The 12,192-nt window shown below is 42.0% G+C and overlaps 1 protein-coding gene across 1 annotated transcript; it reads left to right on the forward strand.

Moving 5' to 3' along the window:
- The first annotated feature begins 165 nt into the window (after positions 1-165).
- si:dkey-29p10.4 (E3 ubiquitin/ISG15 ligase TRIM25) lies at positions 166-10,821 on the forward strand. The gene is made up of 7 exons (XM_042496857.1): positions 166-461; positions 6,061-7,022; positions 7,158-7,253; positions 8,343-8,591; positions 8,704-8,726; positions 9,510-9,664; positions 9,833-10,821. Exons 1-7 carry the CDS (start codon positions 212-214, stop codon positions 10,375-10,377), a joined length of 2,280 nt encoding a protein of 759 aa, XP_042352791.1. The 5' UTR covers positions 166-211; the 3' UTR covers positions 10,378-10,821.
- Positions 10,822-12,192: the final 1,371 nt, after the last annotated feature.

The raw sequence follows: 12,192 nt of genomic DNA on the forward strand, positions 1-12,192 counted from the left end.
TCCTTTCCTTGAATGCAGGACTTTTACTTGTAATGGAGTATTTTTATTGTGTGGTTTGTTTGTTTTTTAACTTGTACTGAAAGATCCACCCATTGATGGACTGTACCTTTAAGACAGGCACTACCGGGAGGGGAAGCGGGATTCAAACATGTAGCCCCGCCTGTGCTGCAGCGCATCGCGGAAGCAGAAACTAAATATCAGCCAAAACAAAATGGGAGCATCGCTGGACACCCCGGCGAGGTGTCCCCTGTGTAACGAGCAGACCCGGGACCCCGTCACTCTGAAGTGTAACCACCGGTTCTGTCAGCGGTGTATCGGAGACTTGTGGAGTGTGTCCCCAGACGGGCCGTACCACTGTCCGGAGTTCAGGTGCAAAACAGTGTACCAGACGCTGCCGTTTGCGTTTGGCAGCAAGCGGCCGCCCAACAACAGTCAATGGACTCAGCCTCGCGGCGCTGCAGGTACGGTTTAAACTGCGCTAACGTTGGCTTTTTGTCCGGCGGATAAAAAGGAGGACAGGTCATAAAGTGGCCGAATACACACGTCAAGATAGGACTGGCTAACATAACGCTAGCTAACGTAGCTAACGTGAGTGGTCTCCCTCTATATTAACTTGAGGCATCACTTGGATAACGTTAACGACTTGGTTAGAAATCATAACTTACATAGCTTCTTTAACTGGCCTGCGATAATACTTATTTTTTAAAAATGTAAGTTGGTTGCTAATGCTAGCTAAAGTTGTCCCGGAACTAACGTTGACCTACTTGAATAAGCTGTTACTCTGATGCTGTCAGTTGAATAGTGTTTCCCACCATTAATGCAAGCGCTGCCTCGGTGGTTAGGGACTGTTCGTTATTTATGAGGGGAGAAGGGGTGTTTCAAATCTGGTTAGCATTTAAAAAAATAAAAATAAAAATAGTACTGGGGAGGGACTTATGGTTTTTTTTTTTTTTTTGCATAGGGGGGAACATACAACTTTAAATGTTAGTAGTTTATATTTATTTTGAATAACTTTTGTTAAGCAAATCATGTAAGCGGGTTTGAAAGACATGTTTTCATAAAAAAAAAATAATTGCAAAACCACACCATTTATCATAGCCAGGAACTATAAAAACAGAAATAAAATATCCAATGATTGTTTTAACACGTCACTTTGAAGGACTATATTGAGTTTGCTTTAGAAGTTAGATGTTTGTTTTGGTAATAACGAATGCCCTTGTTGCATTGGCTCCAGTACTTCCTACATTTGGTGTAAAAAAAAAATAATAAAAAAGTTGTTTATAGTGGAGGGAGAATGACTGAAAAGATTTTTTTTTTTTTCCAAAAAATCACACTCCAGTCATCCTCCTCGTCTGATAAATAAAGTACAGTCCCAGGTTTGGGTCAGGTTTAGGGAGGGGGGAAACACATAGACAAGCAAACAATCCTCAATACAATACTGGCACCTCAATTATAACATAAATATTCTATTCCACACACGTCCTTTGGTTTTAACAGAGGTAGTTAAAATTGCATCTTTGCAATACATACATTTTTTAATAAAATTAATAATTTTTGAATAATGTTAACTCACTGGTCATGAGTTCAATATTTGTTTACAGAGTCAGGGACTTTATCTAATCTCTCAAAAGTTTTTGGTTATCTTATGCAAACAGTCAGTGAGAGTAAAGGTCTCATTAATTTCTAACGTGTTTATAATTTTGTGGTATTTGGGTTGCAACTAGGGCTGGGCGATATGGCCTCAAATCAATATCACGATATATTGAGCAGTTCACCTCGATAACTTTAAATGGACGATAACCCTGCGCCCCCTGCACAAAAAAAAAGTTTGGCCATAGATGGGGCTGTGGCAGTTACATTCATAGTATGACTCCCCTGGACCTATTTATTGCAATTATTTTGCCACTTTAAAGGACTGTAAAACCACACTGTCTGAAAATAAATGAAGAAAATACAAATTAAGTGCTTTTAGCTGTTAAGATTTATTGAACAGCTGATAAGCACAGATTACTTGAAATGTAAACGATAACTTAAATTTCCTGCAAACACAAAGTATTAAAAATACAATCTCTTATAAACAAATTCTAAATATGGATATTACAAAGAGCTTACTCCAAAATGGCCACATTCGAGTTGTCAAGTAATCAGGTTCTCTATAATGAGAGAAACAAGTTGCATCCCTTGTAAACTAAAAAAAATTCACATTTGTGCAAGTAAACAATGACTTGTGCAAAGGTAATACCATCATGTGCAAAGGCTTGGAGGTAGTGTTGCTTTTAAGTAAATATTAAAGGCTAAACAATGCCTTGTGCAAAGGCCTATCTCTGTGTAAAGGCCTTGGAGGTAGTGTCACTTGTAAAATAATAAATAATGTCATGAACAAAAATGTCAATAGAACACTGAAAAAAATATTGCAAATAAACACTAAACACTGCCATGTGACAGGTGACAATTGACAGCTTTAAACTCTTTTAAGCAAATACTTTAAATAGTGCCGTGTGCAAAAATGTCAATATAACACTGATGATTACGAATAAGAGGGTCTTGAACAGGTTGCCTCAAAAAGGAGCAGCAGACTTGGTATCCTAAACTGTTTACTCAGACTAGTGTTGTAGATGTGAATCCGACTCATGGCTGCTGTTGCATGTGATCACTCTACTCTATGCACTAGTGTTTACTCCAGGTGCTTGCTAAGAAACACTAGCATGTTTACCATTTCAGGTTTCAGGCAGGATCTGAGGCATGTAACAATGTTTCCTCCAGAACTGAAAACCCGCTCAGATGGGGAGCTAGTGGCTGGTATGCAAAGGTACTTTTTTGCCACTTTACTTAGAGTGGGAAAGTGTACCTGATGCTCCCTCCACCAGTCTAGTGGATTTCCCTCACTATCCTGCACAGGAGACACTAAGTAGCTGCTCAGCTCTGCTTCTACTGCTTGCTCAGATGACACAATGGGTGCAGTTGAAGGGGTAGCCTCACTTCCTTTGAAAAAGCTTCCCAGTGATCTCTTTGGCTTTTTTGCTTCTGATGATGTAGAAGGCTGAGGCTCGGTGCTCTCTGCGGTAGTTCCTGTGTGGACTGCAGCTGCTGACTTCATCTCTGTTTTCACTTTCTCTTGAATGGCGGTGACACAGTATGCAGAAATGTATGCTGCTTTGAATCTTGGGTCAACAAAACTGGCTGTGTCCAAAAGCTCTACAGTGGGGGGATCTGAGAACTTCTCATCAAGGTACGCAAGGATGTGAGATTTGATGGCTTTGGTCAGCGCCACATCATCTTCTTCCTCAGCCAGCACTCGTGAATGGAGAATGTGTAGGACAGGCTTCACAGATGAGATGGTGACATACTCTTCACCCAACAGGGCGTCGGTGAACTCCACCAATGGAGCGAGAGCTTTGTTTACAGCCTCCAAGACATCCAGGTCTGACCATTTTGGAACAAGATGCCTTGATGCCTTGTCATCAGCCAGGACCTGTAATAATAATAATGATAATGATTATTATTATTATTTATTTTATTTATATTGCGCTTTTCATCTTAAATGACAGATCAGAGCAATTACAATAAAGTCTAAAATCATTACATGAGCCCAGTCACTAAAAGACACACAATAGAGTACCAAGGATCATAGCCTACCTGTGTGATGGCATTCTTCTGCTCCAGGATCCTTGCTGTCATCATCTGCATGGATCCCCATCTGGTTGGACATGCTGTTTTGAGCTTGTGAGTTGGCAGGTTTATCTCTTGTTGTACCTTCTGTAATGCCTTCTTCTTTTTTCAAATGTAAGAAAAGGCACTGACGATCTTTTTGCAGACCTTCATTGCCCGTTCCACAGGGGCTTGATTTTTCAGGGCGTTTTCTGAAGAACAAGCATGCATGCACACACACATACACACACACACACACACACACATACACACACACACACACACACATTAAGAGAAGGAAAAATAGCTATAGCCATTTAACTGTAATTCTTTAGCTAAAACGTTACTGCTGTAGCTCTATTATGTGGCAAAAAGACAGAATTTAATATTTTAATATGTCCTACATTATACAATTGAACACACAAAAACACACAATGTAACAGCAGGTCAGCACCAAAAGATATCCCCATTAAGATCTGCTCACTTACCAATTGCCAGGTGCAGCCGGTGTCCAAAACATTGCACACGCGTCCATCCGTTGAGCTTGGCAGCTTTCACAATATAGGCGCCATTGTCAGTTGTTATGGCGACAAGGTCCTCTTCCCTGATGTCCCATGCAGACAGCATCGTTCTTAAGCCCTGTCCGACCATCTCTCCCGTGTGATCAGATGGAAAATATGCCGTCTCAAGCACTCTGGTGCGCAATTTCCATTTGTCGTCGATGTAATGTACTGTCAGACTGATATAGGGCTCCATGGTGCGACTGGACCAGAGATCGGATGTGGCTGCAAAGTGCTTAATATATCTCAACTCAGCAGTGACCCTTTCTCTCTCTCTGTTCTGTACATCCTGGGAATCACTGTTTTCAAAAAATATTTTCGCGATGGCAGGCTGTATCTCTTGTCGATGGTTTTCATAAGGTGTATGAACCCCTTGCGCTCCACTGTAGCAATGGGAGCCATGTCGTTTGCTATATGGTAGCCTATAGCGTTGGTGATTTCGATCCATCTTTTTGATGTTCGCTCATATTGTTGAGTACTAGCAAATGCTTTGGTTATAGGCTGCTGCCTGGTGGTGGAAGCACTTGTTGCTGGTCCTGATCGCTTCTTGCTTTGAGCTTTTTTTATTTCTTTGAATTGAATCACGTGGTTGTACTGCAGGTGGTGGAAGAGGTTGGATGTGTTACTGTGGCGACAAGTCACAGTTTGGCATTTTGGCACAGTTTACATTTCACATTTTTTTGGTCGACATCGTCCTTTCTGAACCCAAAATACTGCCAAACGATTGATGAAGCATTTCTTTTTGGAACAAGCTGCTCACCTTCTCCCTCGACCACATCAACTTCGTCTACTTCAGCCGCCGCAGCAGCCGCTACAACTCTCAAACCGTCCTCCATCTCCTCACCTCTCTTTCCCTGTTTGTTACAGACTGGGTGGGGCGGAGTCACGTCTCCGACGGAGTACAGCATCTTAAAGGGACATGAGAACATAGCCTACCTACACGTAACCAAAACCAACTTTCATTTTCTTTTTTTTTTTTAAACACCGAATATACCGACATGGGCAAAATGACGTCGGTTATCGTCGTAAATTTCGGTATCGATAAATTTTCGGTTTATTGCCCAGGCCTAGTTGCAACTAATGATTTTTTTCATTTTCAATTAATCTGGTAATTATTTTCTTCCATAAATCAATTGATTGTTTGGTCTATTCAATTTTAGAAAATGGTGAGAATGTTGATCAGCATTTCCCAAAGCCCACAATAACTTCCTCAAATGCTGTGTTTTGTCACGTCAGCTCAAAGATATTTAATTTAAAGGGACTGTACCTTATTGGTTATTGTGTGACAATTTTTTTTTTTTTTTGACCATCCCTGAGGATACAAATATTTGACATTGTGCCCCCCTGAGTTCTACATTATCTAATTTATGTCTCACAGCTTAATTTAAGACTGATGGATCAAGGATTAAACAGTGACTTTAAATCACAACTGCTCTGGCAGTCATTTTAAATTGAATACCAGTTGTGATCTGACAATTGTGTTGATACTAACTGTAATAAGCAGATTAGATATTAGTCATGACATGACCATATCTCAGTGAATACAGTTTCTCATCTCATCAACAAAATTTAGTGTTGCTCTAGTCACTACCAGTTGCATGCCAGTTTATGGCAGGCTGCCAGCTTTCCTGAATCAGCTTACTGGGCAACATAATGACTCACAAAAGTGCAAACAAGCTAAACAGTCAGTGCTTAAACTGCCTAAAGTAGAACTGCCCAGTAAGCAGTAAAAGTTGAGCACAGTTGTGCTGGGCAGAATGAAGCTTGCAGGTGTTTTGTGAAGTATTGCTGTATAAGTGCTCAGTCTACCCTCTCTGACCAGTTTTGCTTCACTTGTATTTTGTTTTTAAAGGCACATCCAGTAATGATGAAACCACATTTGACTCCATTCTGCGGAGGCCCTCGCTCAGCAGCCGACTTCTAGGGAAGAGAAAAGCCAGCACCCCTGTACCAGAGCAACCTGACACAAAGCGATCAACTGTCGAATCTCCCCGCGAACGGTCCAGTGACACGGAGACCCCCACCACTTCCTTCTCAGATAAACCTGGGCAGTCGACTAGTGTAGAGACACCCAACAAGAAAGTGCCCCCAGAATCTACACAGTCTGAGCGTGGTGATGGCACATCCTCCAGCGACATCTCTGACAGCGAGGCAGTACCTGCAAGTGATGTGCCCCAAGACATCTCAATCCAGCCGAACCAGCATAAATCAGAAGAAATCATCTCACTGGATGACTCTGACACCTCCAATGAAGTAGATATTTGTGATGCACCTGCTCTGGCAACCCCAAAGAAAGACACACAGGTGACAAGAATTCTTACATCACCAGAGACACCAGCCTCGTCCACCAGCTTTGATTCCTTTCCTGGAGTCTCAACTCCAGGTAAAATGAAGTCTCCTGTACATCCTGTCAGCAAGCCTTCGCCGATACCCACTAAACATCCTGCCGCTGCCTCAGGATCCCCAGTTTGTGTTGGCAACTTCCTAGGGTCAGAGAGCAAAAATGACAGCCTTGTGCCCTGTCATTATTGCCCTAAAACTAGGTGTCAGCCTGCTGTGAAGACCTGCCTGGTGTGCGGAGCATCTATGTGTATAGAGCACCTGCATCCCCACTTGGACTCCCCTGTCTTTCAGAATCACACCCTGGTCCCTCCCATGGAGGATTTTTCCCCCTGGAGGTGCCAGGAGCACCAGGAGATAAACCGTATCTACTGTCAACAGTGTGGAGTGTGTGTGTGCACGGTGTGTACGGTCATTGGCTCGCACCGGGACCACATCTGCATCAGCATCAGGGAGGCAGAGAGAGAGCTCAGGGTGAGTGGTGACTTCACAGCACAACATATAAACTGTAGATACACAGTAATTGTGGATAAAGTTGAGATTGATGTAAACACTGCCTTAACAATAAATATCCTATTGTTTTATTGTCTGTATACATTTTTTCCTCAGGGGAACCTAAAGGAAGAGATCAGGCAGCTGCAGGAGGCTGAACATCAAATGAAGAACAGGGTGACTGAACTCACACAGAAGAAAGAGACATTCAGAGTAAGAGAATCAGCTCCATTAGTAACATTAAATCATGCATGTATTTATGTCACTTGAAACTGAAAGATAACAGTTAGGCCTGTGTGGTATCAGGGTATACCAGGGTATTTAGAAATCCTGACTGTATTATTTTCAGTACCATGAAAAATACAGACGCTCCTCTTCAGTCTTTACATGCTCCCCCTTGGTGAAATTCTTTAAGACTAGAAAGTAGCTTATCATAGTTATGCAGATGACACACTATCTTGTGCTGTCTCCAAACCACAGTAGCCCTCTAGAGTCACTTTGTCCATGCCTAAAAAAAGGAAACCATTGAATGCAACACAATTTCCTTAAAGGGCAAGGACAGGTCAATTAGTGGTACACAGTTTTAAAACCACATGTAGTGAAATAGCTTTTAGTCACTATACTGCCTGCTGCAGAAATCAGCTCCTCTTGGACGTAAGAAATACTCCAAATGTTGCCATTTTTAAAACTAAGTTTAAGACTCTTCTTTTCCGTAGCTTTTTAGAAATCTTTTTTTGTGGTAGAGGGTAAAAGGTAGATTTAATGGTCATTTTTCAACCAAGTTTAAAAATTTAAATTGTTTTTGTCCTTGATCCTGCTACATCTTTGGAGTTGAAGGGTGAGATGATTAAAATCAGCAGCTACTATGAAAATTCCATCCAGTTCCTCGGGCATGTTGCTGCTGGTGGCATCATTCAATTCCTGCAGGGCATTTTTTGAATTTGCATCAGAGTCTTGTGTCCTAATGTCTCCCAGAAGGTCAGTCCATCCAGTTCAACTGCTTGATCCGGGATGTTTTTATCTATTTTTTCAATGAGTTTTTAAACATGTCTGTGCTATTATTAAACCTGCCTGTCCTGTATTTTTCTTATTTTACTCAAGGATATGGTTATACATGTTGTAATCACACATGCCAGGCTTATAAAAGTCAGATTTATAAAAAAACATCAGCAGTGTAAAAAAAATTAATTTTAAAGTTTGGCCTTCATATTGCTTGGAAAAACACCAACTCTAACTGCAATAAGAGCCTTTTAGGAATGGAGATTATTGTATAACATGTTGATTTACATTGTATCTGTCCAGGTGGTTCTTAGTGAAGCCCGAGCAGGGGTGCAGCAGCAGTACAGAGCCATCAGAGAGGCCCTGGAGCAGGAGGAGCAAACAGCTCTGGGGTGTGTGACTAAGGAGGAGAACAGGGTTCTGGGGGGACTAGAGGAGAAACTCAGCCACCTTCAGAGCTCCCTGCAATCCGTTCAGAAAGGCCTCCACACCCTGGAGGCGCTGGCTGATGCCAAGGGGGACAAACGCATTCAGGACCAGGTCTTCATTATGGTGTGTCTGATGTCATACATTACTGTTTGTTTTTGTTGGTAAAATATAAGACGTATTGTTGGCTTATGAACACTAACAAAAGGAAATGTCTTTTTTATTTTTCTCACAACAGGAATACAGCAAGGTTGCCCAACTGTAAGTGATTCTCTCTCAACGTCCCTATTTGCATGTAAAGAGGTGATTGTGGAACATGTCAATCGCTTAATGTGCCAGTTTTCACAGACAGCTTTCAGAAGAATATTTTCTAAAAGTGGCAAAGACTCAAGCACTTTTTAGTATTGTTTTTTGTAACTATAGGCGGATTTTCATTGCCGATTTCACAGAATCTTAAGCGATATTTTCGAAATGTCGATAAAACACAAATGCGAGATGATGTTTCCATGTAGTGATGTTCTGCGACTTTTCTAACAATGTTATGCGACTCTTGCTCTCGCGGCAATATTCCAAGAAGCATGGCGATGGATGTTCAAAACATTAGCAGGTTTATTTCACAGAGGAATTGATTCAAAACTTCCAGATGATTCACAAAACTTTTAGTTTAGAGTTATTCGATGCAACACCTCTTGCAGCGTCTGCTGCATCATGCACGAGGGAGAATTCCTACCGACAAGCACATAGCCATAGCATCATGTGACCTATAAAAGCAAAAAAAAAAAGTGTTTACATTACAGTTTTGCAAAATATGGCTCTTTCGAATCACCTGAAATACCACCTCATGTGAGGATAAAAACCTTTTCCATTTTTCTAATTTGACGTGTTTCCATTAGGCATTTTTTATATTATCCATTTCAATTTGTGGAATTTGAGGGTTAATTGAAACCTGCCCTGTGTGATTCCTGGAGAGGGTCATCAGGGAATAAAGAAATGCAGTAGACTTAAATCTTCATGCTCTCTGTGCTCTCTGCTCTTCGTCACCAGGTCTAGTGATATGGGGAACTATGTGGACCAGTCCGAGGCTCCAGAGGAAGTAGATCAAGGCCGTCTGAATTGTCTGCAGAGGTGGACCGAGAAACGTCTGGACACAGTCATCATCACTGTGCCAGGACAACACAGAGACCTCTACAGACTGCTCTGTGAGACAAGTGTTTCTTTTATACCCACACCCGTTCACCACTCAGTGATGAATCACAGCTAATTAAACCAAAGCACTGAATGTATCCTGCTGGCCTCAAAGGTGGCATGTTCAATTAGTCTTCATCTTCTCATCTAAAGTCTTCTTTAATTTCCTCTCCTGTGTTCAGATGGCACTGCTCCCTCCTTGGATGCAGATACAGCCCATCCAAAGCTGCATCTGTCTGATAACAACAGGAAAGTGACCTACAGTGAAGCCCAGCAGGCCTACATGGACCACGAGGCTCGTTTCAGCTCCTTCCCACAGGTCCTGGCCTCCTGTGCCCTGGAGGAGGGGCGCTGGTACTGGGAGGTGAATGTATCTGCAGATGAAGGCCGCTGGAAGGTGGGGCTGTGTGAGGGTCAGATAGAGAGAAAAGGCCAAAAGGACAACTCTCGTCTGGGCTTCAACTCGTACTCCTGGTGCCTGGCCTGTGACAGAAGGAAGGTGGAGGCTCTGCATAACAAGGTGGCGGTTCCTGTGGACGCAGATGGGCTGCAGAGGGTAGGAGTGTTCCTCGACTTTGATGAGGGTGTTTTATCATTCTTTAATGTGACACCAGGGGGCAGTCTAGCTTTGATGCATTCCTTCAAGCACAGGTTTACTGACCCTCTGTACCCAGCCTTGTCTGTGTCTAAAACACACCTGGCCATCTGTGATCTGTTTGAGTCGTAAACCATGCAGTGCTGGCATGTCGATCATGCTGGAAATTTGCAGAATACATGGAAATGCTGTGCCTTTTTATATCTTAAAACCACTTCATTATTAAAAAATATGTAAACCTGTAAAAGTCTCGGGGATGATAATTTAGTCATGCACTGTATGTAATGCTGTTTTTTAAGCAAATATCCCTAAATGTGATTTTACATACATTTTTATCATATATGGAACTGGAATTGTAGTGAACCAGAAATGCTGTTCATTATTCATGCAACATTCCAAACAGCTGCAACATATTTGTCTTTGTATCAGAATTTCAATTTTCATGTTTTTTGAAGTTTGCCAAAAATAGCAAATGGGCAAGTTTGTACATTGGAGGCAGATTATCAGTGCATATTTTTTTTTAAAAAAAGTTGATTTGGATAATATTTCCATTTCAAATGTGTTTTAAAAATGTTTTTATGTCTTGTCCTTTTTTATAGAAATAAAATGTCAAAGTATCACACACAAAGTAAACCTGTCTTGCATCCTATTTGCATTAAAATAGAAACACAGGTGTGTGAGTGGGTGGTGTGTTTGCCCCCCCAACAGGTGACAGTTGGTGTGTTAACTTTGAACTCTCACTGCCCCCGCAGCATGTGAGCTTTACTGACAACAAACACGGCCATTGGCACAAACTCCTTACAGCCTCACAGATCGCTACTGTTATTAAATCTCTCTCCTCCTTGCAGAATGAGGCTCATTTATTCTAACTGGGGGTTCGTGTGGTTGACGTCACTGAGAGGGATCAAAGTGGTGTTTACATGGACTCCTTCTGGCTGATTGGTAAAGTACCAGCATGCCAGTGGTGCAGGGACAGCTGGCCGTGGATCAAAGTTGATCCAAACGGAGCAGTTTAAAATCCTGAGGATCGACAGTGGTAAATGTGCTCTAACAAAAAAAGGCTGGATGATAGAGAGCTCAGGGGGATAGCGCTTAATAAAGAGCAAGGCATAATCAACACCTGCCATTACATTTTCATAGTTTAATAACTTGTTTCACTGAAATGTCTGCTTCCTTTTCTGACGGACTTTTATTTGGCACAGTTTCTGACATGTGAGAGTTGAATCCACTGTGGCACCAATTTCACACTAGTAGCCACAGAGGTAGCCATAAATCCTCTGTGCTCGCCTTTCCCTCTTCCCAGGCTGGCACATGGAGGCAGACTACAAGACAAAGTCTGAGAGGGAGTAAGGAAGGGGCTTTAATGGACATAATTAAATTCCCCTCTCCCTGTCCATCCAACGGTCTCTCAAACTCAGCCAGGCCCTTACAAGCTTTTCCAGACCAGCAAAACATTAAACGGGCTACGGGCTTATAGTATTTTAGCAGGGAGCAATGTGTCAGATATTTATTCAGGAGTCAAATGCATGAGAAGTACTGAGAGCTCTAGACCGCTACATTGGTTCTTAATAGGGCATCACTAAATCAAAGGACAGGGGCTTCATTAGTGATCCCAGGAGTCTCCCGTATCCTTCACAGAACAGCACAAGTGTGTCGAAATGTCCTCGCGTAATAGGTTAGCTATAACTTCTTCCGGCTGCTATGGTGAAAGGCACTCAGGTTTTTGCGTCTCAGAGGAATATGCAAAGAATCAATCCTAAATTACCATGTCCATTGGCATGGTGGTGTACAGTGATAAATTACCCAGATGATGTAGCCTTGCCTTGTAGCTTAAAAGCCTTTAAATTATGATGTCAGTAAGCTTTTTGGGAATCCGTTGATTTATGGTAATATGTTGTTCCTTTCCACTAGGGATCTCAAAGGCAAACAAAAAAAGAACAAAATAAG

Source organism: Plectropomus leopardus, chromosome 11 (assembly GCF_008729295.1).
Source record: "Plectropomus leopardus isolate mb chromosome 11, YSFRI_Pleo_2.0, whole genome shotgun sequence".
NCBI lineage: Eukaryota > Metazoa > Chordata > Actinopteri > Perciformes > Serranidae > Plectropomus > Plectropomus leopardus.

What these genes read in the sequence shown, in the direction of transcription:
- si:dkey-29p10.4 (XM_042496857.1), top strand. Translation starts at nt 212, where the DNA reads ATGGGAGCATCGCTGGACACCCCGGCGAGGTGTCCCCTGTGTAACGAG. An exon ending in TCAGCCTCGCGGCGCTGCAG is followed by an intron (nt 462 to 6,060) that starts GTACGGTTTAAA and finishes TTGTTTTTAAAG; the next exon opens with GCACATCCAGTAATGATGAA. An exon ending in AGAAGAAAGAGACATTCAGA is followed by an intron (nt 7,254 to 8,342) that starts GTAAGAGAATCA and finishes GTATCTGTCCAG; the next exon opens with GTGGTTCTTAGTGAAGCCCG.